Source organism: Carettochelys insculpta, chromosome 2, assembly GCF_033958435.1.
Source record: "Carettochelys insculpta isolate YL-2023 chromosome 2, ASM3395843v1, whole genome shotgun sequence".
Lineage (NCBI taxonomy): Eukaryota > Metazoa > Chordata > Testudines > Carettochelyidae > Carettochelys > Carettochelys insculpta.
In genome coordinates, this window is record NC_134138.1 from 93,873,699 (window position 1) to 93,897,074 (window position 23,376).

Below are 23,376 nucleotides of genomic sequence, written 5' to 3' on the forward strand. Positions count from 1 at the left end.
AAGGACTGGTTGGGGAAGGGTAGATCCCAACTCCGCCCCTTCTGCCCAAATTTCAGAGTGACAGACATGGGGACAGAATTTTTTAGGCATTTGGAGATGCAGGTAAGTACCTAATGGGGATTGCAACAGCAAGAGATAGATACTTGGGTCCAGGTACTCAAAGTTATTTAGGCATCTAACTCCTGGGAGTTTGGTGCCTAAATACATTTTGAGGAGGGGGGTCCAGAGCACTTCTGGAAAATCCACTAGCTGATCTGCATCTTTAGGTACCTAAAACTCACTGAAAATTTGACAGAGTGCTCTCAGAATACCAATTCTGCATAATGAGTGATCTCATTTAATATTTAATGGGCCCTGTTGAGCTTAAGTATCAGCATATATAATTGGCTCTCTGTTCTGAATCCATGAGAGGAGCTCTTTACGTAATAGCTAGGGTAAATCAGAGTCCACTGAAGATTAGGTTCTTCTTTGTGACCCCTATGTGTTCTCAGCTATGAGAAAATCACAATCTTTGCTTTGTGAACCTTTCAAGACCCTAATGACAGGTAAATGGCAAGGTATCGTTCTCACCTGATGAAAAACAATGCAAAGTCTTGGTATTATATGCCCAAATCAAAAGCATGACACCACCCAGCCCTAATACCCTTGTGAGTAAAAGGGAATTTGTGAACTCCAGTTCTTGATAAGAGCAGATATTGTTCACTATTAGCAAGAATGTCTTGATTAACTTAAATGCAATTTTATTTTTATATTACCGTACTCCAAACTAGATTTTGGCCAAAAAAAAAAATAACATAGAAATATGGTTAACATCTTGGAAAGAATTTAACTTAGTATCTGAGTTAATACAATTTGGCTCCATATTAAAGAAGCTAACTTAAACTCCTAGAAAGCCAGATTTTAGATGAAAACATTGATACACTATAACCACTTACATTCTTGGCAGTATCCACTCCCTTCTATTCAGCTTCCCCCATTCCCAAATGTTTGAAACTGTAAATGTTTTCTGGATACAGTTCAATGTCATTTAACAATAAAGTACACAATATTTTCTACTGTCCAAGAGCTAATGTACTCCTTGCTATCACCAGAGATAGTTTGTTCTCTTCTGAGGCTGTCAGAGACCAGCTAACTTCCACTGGTGTGTGAAAGGTGATATTTCAATCCAGGAGGATGGATAAATATAAGATTGAAAACAGAACTGAATATATTAAAGTAGAGATTATGTAGTTTTATATATATTTCTAGAAGGGTGATTTGTGTCCAAAAAACCTCTTGGTCCACCAAATCAGTTTCTATAGTTAACAAAACATACTGTACCATGCATGATGCTGTTGAATGTTTCTCCTGCCTACCTCCCATCCCGCTTTATCTAGAGGTCCTTCCAAGTTTTCTTTCACAAGTTCTTTCTGATTTTCTACATTTAGATTGCGCTATATAAGCCTCATCTATCCAGGACATGAAGAAGAGGGTGCACCACACACAGAAGGTATGGGCTTTATGTTATCAAGAGAGACATCTGGTGCTTTAATGGCGTGGACACAGTATCATCACACATCATCACAGCCAGACTCTACCCCAAAGTGTGGAAGGTACTAACTGTGCAATGTTATGTACCAACCAATGAAGCAGCAGAGGAATGTAAAACAGACTTCTATGAGAAACTACAAAGTGTGGTGAACCAGAAAGCAAAGAAGGATATGTTGATTTTCACGGGTGACTTCAGTGGGAAAATTCGAAGCACAAATGCAGGCAGCAAACAGACTATGGGAAAAGAAGGCCTAGACAACATGAATGAAAATGGAGAGTGCTCTGTGACCTTTGTTCCTTTGATGGATTGGTGATAGGTGGTTGTGTTTTTCCACCACCAGTCAGAAAACCAGATTGATCACATCCTTACCAGCAGTTCCTTCAGAAGATCTATGCAGGACATCCATGCTAGAAGAGGAGCAGACATAGGTTCAGACCACCATTTGGTCATGTTAAAGCTCCAGTTCAAGCTCAAGAAGTACACCACAATAGTGACCACGCTGGGACTGAGATTCAATATGGAGCAGCTGAAGGATTTAGAGACAAGAGCCAGTTTCCCAGTGGAGCTGTCCAACAGATATGCACTTCTGGCAAACCTCATCCTGAAAAATGCTACCATGGAACAAATTTGGGAGCACACCAAAACAGCCTGGAAAGAAACCTGCAATAAAGCATTGGGAAAGAGGACAAGGCATCGCAAAGAATGGGTCACAGCAGAAACTCTGAGAAAAGCGAAGGAACGAAAGGACAGAAAAGCAGCAGTCAACAACAGCAAAACAAGAGCAGCAAAGGTGGAAGCGTAGAGACCGTATTTGTTGAAAGAAGTTAAAAAGGCCTTAAAACAGGACAAGAAGAACTTTGTGGAAAACCTTACACAACAAGCTGAACAAGCTTTAGGACGGAGAAACTTGAAAGAGCTGTATGACATCACACGGAAGCTAGCTGGGTCACAGTGTACAGTGGATCCGCCAGTACAGAATAAGGAAGAGTGCATGCTAACAAATCCAAGTGAGCAGCTCAGGAGGTGGAAGGAACACTTTGAACAGCTACGGAACCACCCTGCCCACATGGAACCTCCTGAGTTACCACCCGCAGATATACCACTGCAAATTAGCAGCAGCAGACCTACAAAAGAGGAAAGCCATTGCCCACCTGAAAAGCAGAAAAGCACCTGATCCAGACAAAACCCCAGCAGACGCAATCAAGGCAGATAATGAGACATCAGTCAACATGATGTATAAATCGATTTGGGAATATTTGGGACACTGAAGAGATTCCACAAGACTGGAAATATGGCTAACTTATCAAGCTTCCAAAGAAAGGCAACCTGAAGGAATGTAAGAACTGGAGGAGCATCTCATTGCTGTCTATTCCAGGACAAGTGTTCAGTAGGATTCTCTTGGAGGGAATGAAGAAAGAAGTTGATAAACAGCTCGGGAAAGAACAGACCAGCTTCCGAAGTGAGAGATCCTGTATTGACCAAATGGCAACTCTCACCGTGATTATAGAATAGTTGCTCGAGTGGAACTCCCCACTGTACATAACCTTCTTAGACTTTGAGAAAGCCTTTGATAGTATTGATAGAGACACTTTGTGGAAACTGCTGCAACACCGTGGCATCCCATCCAAAGTTATTAACCTGATCCGTTCAATGTATGAACCCTCGACATGCCAAGTTATTCACAATGGTGCCTTGACAGAATCCTTCAGCATACTATAGGGAGTATGACAAGGGTGCCTATTGTCACCTTCCCTGTTCTTGATCACAATGGACTGGATTATGAATAGGACAACAGATGGCCATCAATGAGGCATTCAGTGGACACTTTTCAAAAAGCTAGAGGACATTGATTTTGCTGATGATGTCACCCTACTTTCACACTAACATGAAAGCATGAAAGAAACGTTCACAGCATTAAACAAAACTGCCTCAATGACTGGACTGAGAATTAACAAGGGAAAGACCAAGTTGATGAGGATCAACCAGTCCAACAACATCACCATCACACTGAGAGGGGATGACCTGGAAGATGTGGAGCAGTTTATCTGCTTGGGGAGTATTATGGGTGTAGATGGAGGAACAGATAAGAATATCAATGCCAGCACAGGGAAAGCAACAGCTGCATTCAAGACTCCCTGTCCCATATGGAGTTCACAAATAATATCTGTGAAGATGAAACTGTGGATCTTCAACACAAATGTAAAGAATGAGCTCTTGTATGGATGCAAGACCTTGTGTACCAGAAAGTCTCCAAATGACAAGCTACTGACATTCATAAACGGATGCCTGAGGTACATCCTTCACATCAAATGGCAAGACTTCATCACAAATGAGGAGCTTTGGAACAGAGCAGGACAAGAACAAACTGACATTGAAATTAAGAGAAGAAATTGGGGATGGCTAGGCCACAATCTCAGAAAGCCATCATCCGGCACAGTCCATCAAGCTCTCACATGCAACCTGCAAGGAGAATGCAAAAGAGAAAGACCTTGGACAATGTGGAGAAGGTCTACTGAGACTGAAGGACAACAACTGTGGTGCTCCCGGAGCCAGCTAGAAGTTTTGTCCCAAGACAGAATGAAGCAGAGGAGACTTGTAGTTGACCTATGCTCCACGCAGACTGCAAGGGTTATGTAGTAGTATATAAATCTGAACTTGAATATATTTCTGAAGATCACAGAATCACAGAATCATAGGGCTGGAAAGGACCTCAGGAGGTCATCTAGTGCAGCCCCCTGCTTCAAGCACAATCAACCCCACTAAGTCATCCCAGCCAGGATCTTGTCAAGCCAGGACTTAAAAACCTTGAGGGATGGAGAATCCACCACCTCTCTACGCAACACATTCCAATGCTTCAACACCCTCCTGGTGAAGTAGTTTTTCCTAATATCTAACCTACACCTCTCCCTCTTCAACTTCAGACCATTACTCCTTGTTCTGCCATCTGACACCACTGAACAGTTTCTCACCCTCCTCTAAGAGTTCCCCTTCAGGAAGTTGAAGGCTGCTATTAAATCACCCCTAAGTCTTCTCTTCTGTAAACTAAACAAGCCCAAATCCACCAGCCTATTCTCATAGGTCTTGTGCTCCAGCCCCTTAATCATTCTTGTTGCCCTCCGCTGAACCTGCTCCAGCAAATCCATATCCTTTTCATACTTGGGGGGCCCCAAACTGGACACAATATTCCAGATGTGGCCTCACCAGTGCCGAATAAAGTGAAATAACTACTTCTCTAGATCTCCTCGAAATGCTCCTCCTAATGCACCCTAGTAGGCCGTTAGCCTTCTTGGCTACAAGGGCACACTGTTTACTCATATCCAGCCTTTCATTCACCATAATCCCTAGGTCCCTTTCCATTGTACTGCTGCTGAGCCAGTTGGTCCCCAGCCTAAAACAATGCTTGGGATTCTTCTGCCCCAGGTGCAGGACTCTACACTTCTCCTTGTTGAACTGCATCAGGCTTCTTTTGGCCCAGTCCTCCAATTTATCCACGTCACTCTGGATTCTCTCTCTGCCCTCCAACATATCTACCTCTCCCCTAGTTTTGTGTCATCCGCAAACTTGCTGAGGGTGCAGTCCAGTCCCTCATCCAGGTCATTAATAAAGCCATTGAATAACACCTGCCCCAGAACCAAGCCTTGCAGCACTCCACTTGAAACCGACTGCCAACCAGATATTGAGCCATTGACCACTACCCGTTGGGCCCAACCATTAAGCCAGCTTTCTATTCATCTTATAGTCCAAGGATCCAATCCATACTTCCTTAACTTATGGAAAGAATGTTGTGGGAGACCATATCAAAAGCTTTGCTGAAGTCAAGATATATCACATCCACTGACTTCCCCATGTCCACAGAACTTGTTACCTAGTCATAGAAGCTAATCAGATTGGTCAGGCAGGACTTGCCCCTGGTGAATCCATGTTGGCTACTTTTGATCACTTTCCCCTCTTCCAAGTGCTCCAAAATAAATTCCTTGAGGATTCCCTCCATTATTTTCACAGGGATTGAGGTAAGGCTGACCGGTCTATAGTTCCCTGGATTGTCCTTCTTTCCTTTTTTAAAGATGGGCACTATGTTTGCCTTCTTCCAGTCATTCGGTATCTCCCTGATCTCCAAAGCTGTGTCTACACGTAAGCGCCCTTTCAAAAGGGCAAAAATTGAAGTTCGGTTTTCAAAAAAGCAGCCATCGAAAAAGAGCACCCGCCGCCATTTTTCAGATCAGCGTTCCAACCTGCTCTTTCGAAGTGCCATCGAGGTCTTTCGAAAGAGAGCGTCCACACGGCTCCAAGCCCTCTTTCGAAAGAAGGGAGGCAGGAAACGCCGCAGATGGGATCCCATGGCCGACAAGCCCTTCCGGGGCTGCAGCCAGCCGCCTCCTTTAAAGGGCCCCTCCCTCCGCCCTTCCCCCCCGCATGAGCTGAGTGCTGCCCAGCCTGTCCCAGCCCAGCAGAGCCCACTCGTGCCCACCATGGAGGCCCAGCGACAGCTCCTGCAGGAGGACGCCCTCATCATGGACGCCCTGCTGGCAGTGCTGTGCACCCTTGCCGCAGCTGCACCCGAGCTCATCGGGTGGCTGCAAGGTCCCCCCAGGGCCACGGGGCTCCCCCCACCGGGGCACCACTGGGTGCGCCCCTGGGTGCTCCGACGCCTCTGGACCCACCTGAGCAGCACCGACTGGTGGCAGCACATGGTGCTAGGGGAGAGGGGTGAGGAAAGGTGGCTGCAGAACTCCCGCATGTCGAGGCAGACCTTCGATGAGGTCTGCCACTGGCTCACCCCCTCACTCTGACACCAGGACACCTGCGTGCCGCCAGCCCTCACCCTGGAGAAACGGGTCGCGATTGCCATCTGGAAGCTGGCCACCCCAGACTCCTATCGCTCCGTGGGACAGCAGTTCGGGGTGGGCAAGGCCACCATTGTGGCTGTACTTATGGAGGTAAGGTGGGGCCGGGTGGGCAGGGGGGCTGGGGCAAGGGGAAACCTCCCCAGGAAGGGGCCGGATGGGGTAGGGGCTGGATGGGAGGGAGCGGGGGTTGCACAGGCCAGGGGCCAGACAGAAGGGGGGCGGAATGGGCCCGAGGCAGGGGGCAACAGCCGCCACACCTGCACTAGCGCACGTGTCCCCCTTCCCCCTCTACAGGTCATCAGGACCATCAACGCAATGCTGCTCCATAGGGTCATCAGCCTGGGGGATGTGGACAACACCGTCGCTGGTTTAAAGGACCTGGGCTTCCTGATCTGCATCGGTGCTTTGGATGGCACACATATCCCCATCCGTGCCCCACCACACAACACCGGCCAGTATATGAACAGGAAGAGCTACCATTTGGTGGTGCTGCAGACCCTGGTGGATGCAAGGTGCCAGTTCACAAACCTCTACGTGGGTTGGGCTGGCCACACCCACAATGCCCAGGTCTTCTGGAACTCTGACCTCTGCCCCGCATGGGGGCCACCACCTTCGTCTCTCAGAGGGAGATCCCCGTAGCGGAGGACATCACCCTGCCGCTCTGCATGGTGGCAGATGCGACATACCCACTGCAGCCGTGGCTCATGAGGCCCTACACGGGATACCTTGACCCCACCCAGGAGGCGTTCAATGAGTGCCTCAACCACGCGCGCAACATGGTGGAATGGGCCTTCGGGCGTCTAAAGGGACAGTGGAGGTGTCTCCTCATACGGCTGGATGTCGGGGTCCCCAACTTGCCCCAGGTGGTGGGTGCCTGTTGCGTCCTCCACTACATTGTGGAGAGAAAGGGGGATGCCTTTGTTCCTGGGGGGGGCCTCCGTCTGGTGTTATCTACAAGCAGCCGGGCACCGCCCCCCTCCGCCAGGCCCACCGGGACAGCCACCACATTCGAGAGGCGCTCAGGCAGGCCTTTGCCGATGGCCACCTCTGACCCGCACGTGCACGCACACCTGTCACCCACCATCCCTGCCACCCCCACCTGCACCAGTACTGTACCTGCACATCCACCACCCACTGAGGAGCACAGCACGGAGTGGTGAATAATAAAGAAACGTTTATATACCTTGGGCGTTCGTAAATCATATGTACAGGGGGAAGCCTAACTTGGAGGGGGATGGGGGGAACCTAACTTGGAGGGGGGCAGGTGGAACTTAACTTGGAGGGGAGCGAGGTGCTCATTCCGGGGCAGGGCTGGTTGGCCACAAACCCTGTCGGCCCCTGGAGCCCCTGACCCCTGGGTGTGGGGTCCCGGTGGGCGGGGAGGGTGCTGGTAGCACTGGATAATATTGCTGGTGGGTGGGCCTGGTGGGGGCGGAGGGGGCAGGCTCAGTGGGGGCGGAGGGGGCCAGGCTCATTGGGGGTGGAGGGGGCAGGGCCAGGAGGGGGAGATGCCAGAGGGGCCAGGAGGCAGGCCATAGTTGCCGTGTGCTCCCGCACAGCATGGCCAATGCCCTCAAAGGTGTCCAGCAGTCTATTCCAGGCCGCTTTCCGCCACTCCATGTCAGCCCGGGCGAGCTGGAGGTGCTCCTCGGCCACCTTGGTCTGGCGCTGGGTGGCTGGGTCTTCCTCGGTCCTCTGGGGGGGGCCCTCCGGCCACAGCCCCAACGGCGTGCTGCTTGGGGTGGAGTCGGGACACCTCCGACAGCTGCAGGCGGGCTCTCCAGGACGAGGGATGGTGTGGGGCTCTCCTGGCCCACGGATGGTACGGCTGTGTGGAGAGGAAGCAAGCATGTCAGTAGTGTGCCCCAGACAGAGGGGGCCCGGCTGTGGCCTACCTGCCCGAGCCCACCCCATGGGGCTCCTGCCCCCCCAAGGGACACTGATCCCTCCAGGGAGCACCGACCAACCCCCCCAGGACCGGGCGTCCTAGCCTGAGGGTGATTCCAGGGGTCTCTCCCACAGGTGGCCTTTCGCAGCCTGCGGTGAGCAGGCCCCAGGTGCCATCCGGCACCAACCGGCCACCACCCCTGTGCGGCTTACAGCACTGTGCACTGGGGGTGGGTGCTGGGCTTCGCTGGTGTGGCACCGCGGGGTGCTGCATTCTATGTGGGGGCTGGCCTGTGTGAGGCCGGGACCAATGGTTCCGTGTGCGGGCACCTAGCCATTGCGTCACCCCCCACCCTGTGGAGTAGGTGTCGCCCCTCCCTGGATGTACCTGAGGGTCGCTCGGCGACGTCCGGAGATGTCCGGCCTTCGGTCGCCCCACTGGAGGAGTGGAAGGGGATCACAATGGTCAGCTCCCCCTCCCCACTTGACCAGTCCGTGGTCCCCTCGCCCTCCTGGGTCCCAGATCCGGGCTGCTCCTCCTCCTCCTCCGGCTGCAGCTCCTCCCCGGAGGTGTCCAGGAAAGCCATGGGGGGTGAACTCTCCTGGGGCCCCAGGATGCTCCGTAGCTCCCTGTAGAAGGGGCACGTGGCTGGTCCTGCCCCGGAACGTCCGGCCTGGTCCCTGGCCCGGGCATATCCCTGGCGCAGCTCTTCTACTTTGGAGTGTACCTGCTCCACGGTACACTACAGGTGGCCCCTGGTGTGTAGGCCCATTGCCAGGCAGCTGAAGGCTGCAGCATTGCGCCGCTTTATGCCAATGTGGCGCAGGACCTCCTCGTCCTGCCAGAGGTCAAGGAGGTCCCGCAGCTCCCACTCCATCCAGGAGGGAGCCCTTTACTTTTTCTCGCCCTGGGAGCCTTGTGGGGGCTCGGAGGGAGGGCCGTGGTGCTCGCAGGAGGGCTGGCTGCTGGCCATGATGGTGCTGGAGTGTCAGGCTGGAGCGCGTGTGCAGGCTGCCCCTAGCACGCTCTCACCTTCCTGACATGGGTTTCCTGCGTGCGTGCAGCTTTAAGGCAGCTGAACGCAGGGACCATAGAGCCCCACTGCTGCCAGCTGAAGCGGCCCCACACTCCAGCTGATCAATGCCATGGCAGACCTGTATTTCGAAAGAGCGGACTGTGGAGCATCTACACGTGTACTCTTTTGATTTATTATTTCGAAAGGGAGCGATCTTCCTGATATGGGATAGGGGTTTGGATTTCGAAGTCTGCACCCCATTCTTTCGATTTTCTTTCAAAAGATGGGCTTAGACGTGTAGACACTCCTCCCGCTCTTTCAAAAAAGGGCCATTTATTTCAAAGTTTTTTGCATGTGTAGACACAGCTCAAGTGTCTTCAAGGATAATGGCCAAAGGTTCAGCAATGACCTCTGCCAATTCCCTCAGGTGCATTAAATCCAGACCCATGGATTTGTGTACATCTAGTTTTTCTAGATAGCTCAGAACTTGTTCCTTCCCCACAGATGGCTGCCCTCCACCTTCCCATACTACTCATCCAGAGTCTTATGCACAAGAGTACCAGAGCTTCACAGACATTGTCCACACTGTGAGTAGCTGCATGGGAATGTATTGTCTCCCTGTGAAGTTTATTCTCCCAGTGCACCTGAAAAATGGGCAAACAATTGAGTGTAGTATATTTCCCAAATCTGTGAAAATAGGACTTATTTTGGCTGGGATGATAGGATTTTTGCAGAAATCTGGACTGCAGCACGCATAATGTAACGTGATGAATGTGTTGTTTAGTGTTTTGAAAGCATCCAACAAATCACTGAGTTATTACGCTGATGCTACATAAAGGATCACTCTGTAAAGTTTGGAAATGCATAACAGTAAGCAATTTACCCCTACAATATTGCTGTGTAAGTATCTGCATGACTGTTAGGCCTAGTTTACAAAAAGACAATTCTGTCTGTGCCACATAGGCTGTATTCCCAAAGTGTTGCTTCAAAGGGCTTAGGAGTTGCTCAGTGTTCTCCATAAGCTGAGTGCTCGGGCAGCCGTCCAGGAGACATTCAGACGCTAACCAATTGATTAGCATAGTGCCCACTTCCGGCAGCATGTGTTTCTATTGGTAATGCACATCCACATATGTACTGGTGCACATAAGAAAATTTATTTTGCACATGGGTGGCAAAAAAATAGAGGGAATGCTGTCCCTGGCACCAGGCAGGGACCTTTGGAGGGCAGAAAAAAGGCTGTGGCAGACGCTGAGGAGTTTCATTTTGCAGCAGACACACTTCCAAAAAACTCTAACTCCAATGAATGTTTCAGCCAAGAAGCTTTAGTAAGGTAACAGTATTGTGTTCACAACTTGCCCTGTTTAATGAACAAGATCCTGATCTGGGTTTAGAGGGGTAGGAAGGCATGATATGCTATGCATACATTTAAATCTAGGTTCTTATGCTGATATCCATCATTATAGTTCCTCTAACTGCATAATAGAAGTTACCTGACCCTAAAGTAAAAAAAAAAAAAAAAATTGTGCTGTCAGATCAAGGAGTGGTTGTATCATAACTAATACCTAGCATGGCCTTCCCTTTAGCTAGTTGTTCAGTTCTTGATACTGCATTTAATTTAACTTTTACTCCAGCTGACACTGCAGATTCAGTAGTTTTACACACATACCCCCACAACAGTTTGAGAAGTTCAGAAAACCTCAAACCTTAAGAATAGATCTACATCGCAGCTGGGACCATGCACCCCAGCTTAAGTAGACAGACGTATGCTAGTTATGTTGAGTAGTGTAGCACAGGCAGTGGCTCAGGCTAGCCATTTACTTGAGAACAGACACAAGGGGTCTGGATGGGTTTGTTGTCAAATAGATGACCATGATGCCAGATGTTCTATCCCCACTATACTGTTTTATTTTGAGGGGGGGGGCTTAAACCAACAAAATTATTGCATTTAAAACCAAGAATCTCTCATGCTTTATGATGTTTCCTGGCCTCAGAGAAGGGCTTTTTTTTCTGGCGTAATGCACTGGAACAGAGTTCCGGCACTTTTTTTCCATTAGAACACCAGAAAAACTTACACTGATGGTTCTGGAGCAGCATGGAGACTGGGCAGAAGCACTGGGAATGGAGCAGCAGTTCCCACTGCACCACAACAGCATCGGGACTGGCCAGGACCCCCTGCTGGTCCCACAGTAGCTTGAGGACTAGGCAGAATCCCCTGCCACACCGCAGTAGCATGAGGACTGGGCAGGAACCCCTGCTGCTGCCACAGGGACCAAGAAAGGAATCTCTGCCGGGCCAGTAGCAGTGTGGGAACCAGATCAGGAATCCCCACAGGTCCAGCAAGAGCACAGGGACTGGGGCAGGAGCCCCTGCAGCCCTGGGCAGGAGTCCCAACCATCCTGCAGCAGCACAGGGACTGGGGCAGGAGCCCCTGCTGGTCCCGCAGCAGTGTGGGGACTGGGGCAGGAACCCCAAATCCCTGCAGCAGTGTGGAGACTGTGGCAGGAGCCCTCACCAGTCCCGCAGGAGCAGGGGGACCAGAGTATTAAAACTGAAGACCCTAACCACTATGAGGAATCATCAGACTTGAGTTCTGCACCTTTTTTTGTAGAAGTGACTCAGTGTATACATGGGAAAAGCCTTTACGGAAACTGATAATTATAAAAAAGGACTGTCAGAGCACACACACACCTGCTCCACCCCCTCACAAGCATCATGAGTGCATGACCTCAAAATCAAAAACCTGTCCCACACCTCATACTGCTGGCTTGTATTTAGATTCGTTGCCTTCAGTTTTAATAATGGGAGTATGCCCCAGGAAGTGAGTTTGGAACAGACAGTCATGCTATGCAGCAAGTCTCTGCATCAGTCCATTCTCTCCACATATCCTTGCACAAAGTTGTGGGATATTATTCTGAACTTAGTCCACTAAAGACAGCAGCCTGCTTTTACACAGGGGTAGATCAGAAATAGCTCCATCAGGGTTAATAAATTTTCAAAGATGTAAAATCGGTTTAAGTGACAGCCAAAACAAGTACTTAGCAGGAAACAGAAGCAGCAATTGAAGAAGAGCAGTGACAAGGTGGTAAATTAGGAATGATCATGAAGGGTCTTAGACTGAAGGAAAAACTGAGTAGATATCATCCTCACTGCCGAGCAATGTGGCATTTATGCACCCAATCATATCTTCCTACAGCATAGGGTCCTTTTAAGACACAAAATGAATGACACCTTTTCCTTTGCACTGGCAATGTTGTGATTGCTCACATGCACTGAGGAGCCCTAAAACAGCAGGAGTAAGTGGAGCTGGGGCTTTATCCGTAGTAGCTGGGCTTGCTTCCTGTGCAGTTTAAAGGAACCTGGCATCCAAATTACCAACATGATAGCCGCAAATAGCAGTTGCTTCTAATTTGAATACTAAAAGATGGATGGATTAATGAGAGTATGCTTGACTTGCCTAGACCCCCCCACTGGTCATCTTACTTGATTAGTGAACACAAGAAACATAAGCTTTTTCTAAATGTGAATGAACATGCTCTTTGAATGTTCAATTTATGTATAAAACTGCTTAGGATCCTTAATTGTTAAAGGGAAGTTCTACTCTGAATCATGTGTGTCTATCAATTTGTGTATCAGGTTGTCCTCAGTCTAAAAATAAAGAGGTTTTTTTCTTTCTCGGCTGCCCACGTTGCAAGCTGGTCCTTTAGGCTCCTTACTAAAGCTTACTCTTACTCACTTACACACATAAAAACTACAGTCTCGTCTTCACTAGAATTGTTTACTTTGTGTTACTACTTGTTAGCTAGCACATGCTAAACACACATTTTTCCTCATGTGGATTTACCTGAGGTAATTTTCCTTAAAGGTAAATTCGTGTCTAATTTGTCGCCCGTTATTTCCTTTCAGGAGTCTTTCAAGTTGTGTCATTTTCAGATTATGGCTGGTCTAATATTGAAAATTGTCCATTTGAACCTTGATTATAGGAGAATTCTTCCCTCTACCCACTCCAGTAAAAAGAGATGACATTTTTGGCATGCTGGGAAAAAATACCAATGACCCACCACACACTATTGGGAGAGAGGCCACTTTACTTTAGAAAGCCAGCAGAAAACTGTGTCTCTTCATGTGGTCTCTCCGTAGTTCAGACTGATTACTTAACAAAGGAGGTCACAAAAGACAATAAAGCAAACAAGACTATGTACATGTGGAGTGCTCTTTCAACAGCAGCTGTACTCTTAGGTGACTGGACCCCTTCACAAGTGCTGTCAGAATTTGTGTGACTGACCTGCTTCCGTTCTGTGAACTCCTGCGGGCACCACTCACTCTCCAGATGAAGGCAGGAAACACCAATTTGCAGAGGGGTAGGGAAGGAAATCATAACCAGCAAGGACTGTTTTTTTGGAATAAGAGATATGTGACCCCTTCATGCAGACGAGTTATGACTGGATGCAACAATCAATGGGGACCACTTCATGTTTTCAGCAGCTGCTCTGAACTGGGAAAAACAAGACTGAGTCTGTAGTATTACTGTATTAAGGATGCATTTCACAAAAAGCACCATTTTAAGTAGCACAGTGTGCCACTTCCTGCCTCTCACATTTCTGCATCTCTAATGAAGAACTATGTGGACAGAATACAGCTAATTTTATTCCACCAGGCAAAAGATTTCAAGGTCTCATAGACAGAGGTAGAAAGAATCTTGAGAATGCTACTTCAGAAATCAATGACGTTGGATGAGAGCAAGATGGAGCTCACCTGCCTGGACTTCATAGAATGATGGAACCTGAAACAGTGTACTATTAAGGTCAAACTATTCACTTCTGGCAGCACTGACGCAGCTACTGCTAAAATAATAATCTCTGAAAGTATAATGCATAGTATTCTGTTCAAGTGTACAAACCATTAGGGAAAATGCATCATGATTGTACGTTGGATTCTTTGAGGCAACTTATTCCAGCTAGTCTCTCTCTATATAGACTGCATATTTACCCCGAAATTTTAGTTTGAAAGGAATTTTGATTTGATTATTTGTACCCATAATACAAAGAAGGCAAGATTAACAAGAACATATGAATAAATCAGCTTTCACTATTTTTGATAGTACAGGGTTATTTATGTGAATTGACTTCATACTAATGTTGCTAATGTTGCTAGACAGAAACTACTGGAAAATGAAGTTTTATTCATAAAACAAGCATAGCACACACTAGCTGAGCAATTCTCTCTAGAAGAAAAATTTTCATTCCTGAACTGGAGAGACAAACTGTAGAGGCTGCAATAACTCCTGGTTTTTTTCCTATTCACTGCTTTACTTCTCTGTGTAGGTGTAGATTGTTCTAAAGGGTAGTAGTTGATATGTCTTGAATAAAAAACAAACAAACTAAAACCACCAAAATGAAATCATCATCTCAACTAACAGGACTACTGCACAGAAACATAACGGCCATTATTTCTGGTCATCACTAATGACCTACGTTAGAGTCAACTCATTGATCTGGAAGTGAAATATGCCTTCGACTATTTGTCTGAATTTGTCCTAATTTATGATCAGGTTAATTTAAGAAAACACATTGTATTTCAGCACACTATATTAACACATTAAAGATTTTTTAACAAATTAGATTCAGATCTTTAATTAATAGTAGAGCTAATTCTGACCATACCTTAATCTTCTGGATGTAATTGTACATATTAGGTTCTTGTCTGGAATTGCCTTCATAATTCATTCATGATTTAACCATGCAACCACATGAAACTTCTTGCAACACAACCTTTATATCATAATATGTCAAGCCTGTAGGGTTTTTAACACCTTATCTTATGACCAGTAGAAGCACTGTTACACAATGAACTGTCAGTCCTGAGTAAAATACCCATAATCTTACACTGTGCATGCTTTTAGATCTTACACAGATCATCACGAATTCTACCTTTGTAAGAACTGACTAAAATATTGGAGGGCAACATTTGCAAACATAATGGATTTTGCATGATAACTAGTAGGTGTCTAATATGTGCTGTACTTTGCTACTGCTAACTTCAGGGGTCAAATTTCCTTTGGAGGTAAGGCAGTTTTAGCTGTATCATTCTAGTGAATTAAGATCTAGGAGTGAGATCTTACAATAGGGTAGCTTCAGAAGGCAACGTTACAGTTATGTGTAATTCTCTTTATTTTTCACTATCCTAAAGTCTTGGTTGGTGCACTGGAGACAGTTTAGGATTGAGAGCAGTCACTGCACTCATACGTAACCAGCAAAAAACCACCATGGAGGATCATGTTACACCAGACTAGACAATCTCTCCAACCTCTGCAGCTTTTAAATTAGACAGGACTATATTATTCAGACCAGTGAAAATATTTAAGTGTGCAGTTACTATCTCTTCAATTGCATTTTAATGTGACTGCTCAAATTCCTTTCGTACAGGTTGCACACATAATCTGCGGTGTTGTTATGCAAGCAGGCAACACAATTAGCTTTAAACACTTTATGAACTGGGCTAGTGACAGGGTGATTGTTGCAGGTAAGTAGTGTTGAGCAGTGACTACCCTGAAGTAAAAGTCCAAGCTAGCCCCAAGTTATAGAAATGTATGTGCACAATGATTATCTGATATAAATACTGCTGGGTTTAACTAACCCCTACCTTTTCTTCCCCTTTTCATGAGTGTAAGCACTTTTTGTATAGAACAAAATACTAGGTATTAAAGGGCTATAATCTAGGGCTATATCTACACTACAGCGATCTGTTGACAGAAGTTACTGTCAAAAGATATCTCCCGACAAAACTTCTGTCAACAGATTGTGGCCAGACTGCAAAGTGGAGCGACAAAGTCATCCATTCCTTCAACAGAATGGCCAACTGGAACTACAGCAGACAGGGCTGCCTGGTGACCTGGATGCCCTGTCTCTCGATAGAGGGCCCCCTGAAATGTCCACACTTGCTTTCTGCCAGCAGATTCTGTCAAGGGAGGTGTTCTGCCTCCTGGGGGGATGACAGAACACTGTCAACAACAATGCTGCATTCTGTTGATTTACTGTCAACGAAAAGCATTTGTAATGTGGATAATCCACGAGTTTTGCCAACAGAATGTCCGTTTAATTGACAAAACTTTCTAGTTTAGATGTAGCTTCTCAGAGAGAGGCATAAAAAGAACCAACGGCTGGAAGCTGAGGCCAAATAAATTCAAATTAGACATGTGAAGCAGTTCTTTAGTGGTGAGAGTGATTAATCAACAAGCCACCACAGAGTGTTAGATTCTCTGTGTCTTGAGGTTTCCTTCACACCAAGACTGGATACCTTTCTGGAATATACACTGTAGCTAACATAATTGCTGGTTTACTCAGATAAGTTATTGGGTTCGCTACAGAAGTACTTGGATAAAATGTAATGAGCTGGGATTATAGGAAGTTAGACTAGGTGATTTAATAGTACCTTCTTGCTTAAACCCTATGGATCCGGTTACACTAGCGAGTTTTGTTGACAAAACTGGGGGGAGGGGTTCACAAAACTCACAGAGCATCTACATACAAAATCCATTTTGTCAACAAATCTGCAGACAGAAAAGCTGTGTAGATGCTCTAGAGGCCTCTTTTGTCAACAGAGCAGATCAAAAAATCAATCTGCCTTTATGTGTATATAAGATCTGTTGACAGAAGTCTTGTCAGAACAACTATCCCAATGGTAACTTCTGCAGACAGATTGCTGTGGTGTAACCATAACCTACTGGTATGTCTACACAGCAAACTTACGTTGAGATAATGGTCATTATTTTGAAATAACTTTGCAAGTGTCTATACAATGCAACTGCCATTATGAAATAATTTCAAAATTGTAGACAACTTATTTAAAAGTTGATAAACTTCATTGTGGCTACATCTATACTTGCATTCAAAAGAGGGAAATTGAAAAAGCAAATGAGGCACTGATTTACATATCTTGTGTTTCATTTGCATAATCTCTTTTCAGAAGTGATTCTTTTGAAAGAAAAAAAAGCAGTGTTGACTTTTGAAAATAAACCCCATTTTCAAAAGAACCATTCTTCCTATTTTGTTTCATGAAGAAGGGTCCTCTTGAAGATGGGTTCCCTTGAAGATGGGGTTTGTTTTTGAAAGATCCCTGTCTCTGTTGTTTTTTTTGATTTTGAAAGAATCTCTTCCAAAAAGAGATTATGTAAATGAAGTGAATATATGTAAATCACTGCTCCATTTGCATTTTCAATTTCCCTCATTTGCATTCCTCTTTCAAGAGAAGAATGCAAGTGTAGACATAGCCTGTATGAGGAATAGCACCTGTTCTGAAATAGGTATTTCAAAATAGGGGCTGTGCAGACAGAGAATAGGGGCTATTTCAAGATATTCCAGAATACCATATTCCGAAATAATTCTGCTGTGTAGACATAGTATTTCAGACTAGAACACTGCTTCCAGGGTCTCTAATCTGAAGTAGGCTCTCTTGTGTATAGACACACTATTTCAGAATAAGTTTTGCTTATTCTGGACCTTCCATAATGGCTGTGGCCACACTGCCCTGCCCTGCCCTTTCAGAAGGGGCATGCAAATATGGCAGATTGGAAATGCAAATAAGATGGTGTAAAAAGATTTCAGACTGCTTTTACAGCCTTCTAATTTGGTCAAATTCAATCACTGACATGAGTTAAAGCAATTAAACTGGGGTTAGCCCAAACACAAGGGCATTTGTCCACGCCACCTTTCCACGCACCATACGTCTTCCAATGTGAGAATGAATAGAGTATCTACATCATTAGGATATATACCTCGTAATGTAGGACTTCCAGATACCTGCTGAAATAGCTTTGCAGTCTCTGTACATTTGCAGAGAGCCAGCTTATAGTGAAACGTAGTCATACAAAAAAGGAAAATGTTATAAAAAAGATCTCTTTGGATTAGCTTATCCATTCACTGGTACCTAGTATAGTCACTGCATTGAATTAAAAGTGGGTGTAAAACATGATCACATCAAAGTGATATAATCTTATCCCTATTTTACACAGATATGAACACAACACATGGTGGAAGTCAGTGAAGAATAAGGCCCATATTCTTTTGAGCACTGAAAGCTGCCCCTCGTTTACGGGTTTTGGTCCATCGGGTCCAATGACCCATAGGCACCTGTGCATTGGTAGGAGTAGGAATGACAATTTAAGGAAATAGATACAAATAGCAGGGATCCAAAGGAAAATATCTGTTCATCAAGAGTCTATTGGTTTGAGTTTTAGAAATTCTATTTAAAAGTCAGAAGATTTACTTCTATTTCACAATTTATAATCTAGTATAAATTAATGCTTTGGAATAATGTATTCATTATCTCTAAGGCTGAGATTTTTTTTTAAATATGAACAAAAATGAAGCTATAGCTGTCTACAGCTGAACAAGATGCATTGTCTTATATCTATTATTTATATTCTGGAACCTCTGGGAACTAGATGTTTATTATTGTAGACATTAAGCTTAAAGAAATCACTGTATAACCATTTCCAGTTATACAATCTTTATGTGCAGTGAAAGACACATAAATGAAAGAGTACCCGCTCATACATCATAATAATACAAATTTTCTGCTCCTGTGACAGAGAATGAAACTCCTGTTCTAAAGTAAACATGCAGAAATTGGTTTGTAGCAGAGCTACGATATGAAAGGTTGACACAATAACTTGCCAATCTTCTTAGAGAAATGTAAATTTTTTGTGCCTAAATTAAAAATAATACCCAGGCTGATTTGTAATAAGAATACTTGACTGAAAATGCAATCCACTCCAGTTTTTCCCTCTCTCATTTCAGGATAATGTCAAACTCCCATGATTTATTTCTAACTTCCTAGATATCCCTATTCGTTACCCTATATGTAATACGATGCCAGTTGTAAGGAAACATGAGCAAGGGAATTAGTGACTTTTCTTATTGATTGAAACAGAATTGTTGTATAAAACAATTTCCTATTTACAGATTAGATATGTAAAAAGAAAGTTCTGTGTAGCACAGGAGATACCTATGGAACATTTGTTGTCAGTTTATTACTATCCTTTGCAGAAATTTGCTTTTATTATTTTTGATCTTGCTGCAGTACCGTAGTCCCGGAGTGCAATTTTACAATGCTATGCTTAATAGTGAAAGACATGCGGACTGTCAGATAAAAGGAGTATGATAGGTATGCTACAATAAACTGAGTCTGGTTTAGGAAAGACAAACAACTTGTTTCCTTGGTTTTCTTTCCAATCCAAAATAGTCAGTGGGGAGATGTATCTAATTAGAAAGCAACTGGACAGCTTGAAATACACGGCTAGTATTCTAATTGTTGAAAACAGGTAATTTCTCAAAATGCTGAGTCTTTCAATTGCAGGGCTGACTGATTCAAGCCAGTCAGGCATTCTGAGGAAACTGTATCATTCCAGCATTTCAGACTCCTATCTCCCTTACTGACGGGACGCAGACTTCTCTAAAGAATGCAAAAGAAACTTGAAAGGAGGCAAGTGAAAGCAAAATTAAACCCTCTCAAGTTACACTTCTCCTTTCTCTTCTGCTACACTGGTGAGGCCCATTTACTGTGCCCAAATTTTAGGGCAGATGTGAAAAGCAGTAATCTCTCCCCGATATAAACCGTTTTCTACAAGTTACATTACAAAAGTTATCACCCTGATTTTCTTCAGTTTCTATCCCCCCCAACAAAATATACTGAGTCCAGTTCAACTCCTAGTGGTGATCTTCACAGAAAGGATCTGCTGTGTCTTAAGCCTGTGGGACCAGATCCTATAAGATGCTCAGTAAAGTTTGGCTGCATAGGGATTGCAGGAGGGGTCCAGGTGACCTCCCCCCTTCAGAGAGTAACAGGCTAAGGAGATTCAGAGTCACATTAGCACTTAGGCGCCTGTGCCCGTGGAAAAGCCTCTGGAACTTTCTTCTGAAATGAGAAGCAGGCAACTTGCCCCCAGGCTGCGCCCTCTCTGAGTACAGCTGCTCCCTTGCCTACCCCCAAGGACCTTTCTCCTTTCAGCAGCCACACAGAGGACCACCCTGGGCAGCCTCCCACCTTTCCTAATCCTCCGCGCAAAGAGCCGGCCAACCCTGCTAGTAAGCAGGGGACTCTGTCCTCACTCCCTCTCCCCAGCCTTTCACCTGCTCCCCTCAGCCCCGATCAATCTGCCTGCCTGCCCCACAGTGGAGCCAGGCGCCGGCTCAGAGCATCCCCTCTCCCCGCCGCCCCCCGCCAAATGTAGCCCTGCGGCCGCCGCCTGCAGGTGGGGGTGAGCGCGGGCGCGCCAAGGTGCCCGCCGCCGGGAAGCCAGGCGCGCGCTCTGCCCGCTTCCCCCCACCCCCCAGGCTGCAGGGGCCGGGCGCGCGCCGCCCGGGGGGAGCGAGGGGATGTTCGCGTGGCCGCACACGGCCCGGCCAGGGCAGCGCGTTACCTGGAGCGAACACCATGCTGGGCTCCGGCCGGGCGGGCGGGCAGGGGCACGGGCCGGAGCGCGGGAGCCCGCCACCTCGGACAGCTCCCGGCGGAGGCTTCCTCAGCGACGACGGGACGCGGGCTCCTCCACAATGCACCGCTCCGGCGGCCCGGGGAGGCGGGGGACCCGGCTGGGCGCGTTCCGCGGTCCTGCGCCTGCTGCACCGCCGATCGGCCCTGCGCCGGCCCGGCTACCCCTCCGCCTGGCGCGGCGCGGCGCGGCGCGGGAGGGGGCTGGCAGCTGCCCAGCGGGGGCAAGCTAATTGCTCCTCATTAACTGCTCGCCGCGGGCCCTCTGGCTGCTGCCTGACATTTCGGGGGGCGCCTTTCAAGCCACGTCCCCAGCCCCGGCTCCAAGGCTCAGGCTGTGCGGGACTTGGCGAGCCCGGGGCTCCTGCCCAAGTGGGTCACATTGGAATGATTAGGCCAGCTGATCGCCTGCGTCGTCCCTCCTCTGCCCCGGGTCTGGGGCGTCTGGGCCACGCGAGTGCGGAGAAAAGAGCGGGGTGGAAGCCGGGGGAGAAGCCGACAGAAGTAAAGCAGAGCTTGCTGAGGCCCCAGCCAGCAAATAAAGGGGCGGAGGAGACGCGGATGGAGAAAACAGCTCACTAACTTTCGGGCTGTGGGAGCGCTTGAGTTGTTAGGAGGGATAATGTTTAGCACGAAGATTTCTGGCAGAGCAAGTTCTTCCCCCCTGCAAAGGGATTTAGGACCAGCCTGGTCAGGCTGAGAGGTGACACGGTGCAGCGGCTGACTAGCGGTGTTTGGCATGATTGTTTAACCTGAAATAAGCCAAATGGGAAGCAGGTAGGGAAAGTGCTTTTCAGCAGTGCACAATCCATGTTTGCGCTCAGATTTCATAATTCGCACAGACTCCTCCAAGCCCTTCTTCAGCCTCTTTTCTATTCAACCATCTTTTCCTCAACCTGCCCTCAGCCTCTCACCTGTGAGCAAGGACAATAAAAGCAACTTCTAGTTCTCAGCATAAACGTTTTTAGAAGAATCAGAGAGGTAGCCTTGTTAGTCTGTATAGTCGAGAACAACAAGAACATCTGACGAAGGGGGGTCTTTGCTCATGAAAGCTTACGCTGCAAAATATCTGTTCGTCTATAAGGTGCCATAGGACTCCTTGTTGTTTTTAAAAGAAGGCATCCATACCTACTAATAAATTAACTCAAATGTGGCATCTCCAAACTTAAGATACTGATCTCTTAGGCTAGGGCTGTAGTACAGCCCTATTTCAAAACAAGATATTTCACAATATCTTATTTTGAAACAGCACAAGTATACACAGGCTATCTTTACACTAGCCCCTTCCTTTCGAAAGGGGCATGGTAATGAGCGAGTTGGGAAGCCCCATCTTCCTAAAACCAAATAGGAAGAAGGGGCTTTCGAAGTCCGGGGGGGGACCTTTTGAAAGATTCCCGTCTACATGGGCGGCGTGTGATTTGAAAGCAGTGCTTTTGAATCGCGTGTGGCCACCATTATGCTATAAGGTGCTGCAAATTCATGGTCGTGCCTCATTAACATCTTCCCAACTCGCTCATTACCATGCACCTTCTGAAAGGAAGGGGCTAGTGTACATGTAGCCAAAGGCTGTGGCCACACTAGCCCCTCTTTTCAGAGGGGCTATGGTAATGTGGCACTTTGGAATATGGTAATGAGGCGCTACTATGAATATGCAGCAGCTCATTAGCATAATAGAGGCTATGCACACTTCGAAACTGCTGGTTCTGAAACACATGCCACCTTCATAGCCTGATTTTGAAAGCACCTATTTGGTTTTCAGGAATATGGGCTTTTGAAATCGGGAGTTGTTTCAAAAGGCCCCCTGCTACATGGGCAGTGCACATTTTGAAACCAGCAGTTTCGAAGCACGCACGGCCGCTATTATGCTAATAAGGCACTGCATATTAATGACATCAACTTATCAGCATATTCTAAAGTGCTATATTACCAGAGCCCTTCCAAAATGCATTTCAAAATAGCACCTAGTTATTTCAAAATAGCATTTCCTGGTCCAAAGCACTATTTCAAGATGGTGCCATTGGAGCCCTTTATAGCTTATTTCAAAATAGCACTATTCCCTGTGGCTGTGGCCACACTACCCCTCCCTTTCGGAAGGGGCAGGTTAATGAGGGCGTTCAGACGATGCTAATGAAGCTCTGCCATGAATATGCAGTGCCTCATTTGCATAATGGCAGCCATGCACAACTCAAACGTGCTGCTTTCGGAACACATGCCACCCGTGTAGCCGAGGGCCTTTCAAAAGGAACCGCTGACTTAGAAAGTCCCTTCTTCCTAGTTGGTATTAGTGTTAGTTTGTTTAAGTAAAGACAAGAGTCCTGTGGTACCTTAAAGACCAACAAATGTCTATGGGCACTGTAGGCGCCCGGGGCTATGGCAGTGCCCGTAGCTCCGGGCGGGACCTCAGCCACCCCGCCTGTCCTGGGATGCCCAAGGTCTGTAGCACCAGCCCAGCCCTCAGTTCAGGGTGGGGCAGCAGCTCACAGTTTGTAACACAAGCCCAGACCTCAGTTCAGGGTGGGGCAACAGCACTAGGTTTGGGGAACAAGCCCAGCCCTTAGTTCAGGGTGGGGCGGCAGCACAAGGGTTGAGGAACAAGCCCAGCAAGGGC

General features: G+C 46.9%; 1 protein-coding gene across 1 annotated transcript in view; it reads right to left on the reverse strand.

The window, feature by feature from the left end:
- AKAIN1 (A-kinase anchor inhibitor 1) overlaps window positions 1-20,969 on the reverse strand; it is a 24,278-nt gene extending 3,309 nt beyond the window's left edge. The window contains exon 1 of the mRNA XM_074985844.1: window positions 20,698-20,969. Coding sequence (XP_074841945.1) covers window positions 20,698-20,713 — 16 coding nt within the window. The 5' untranslated portion in view covers window positions 20,714-20,969. The remainder of the gene's footprint in view (window positions 1-20,697) is intronic.
- Between the last annotated feature and the right edge of the window lie 2,407 nt (window positions 20,970-23,376).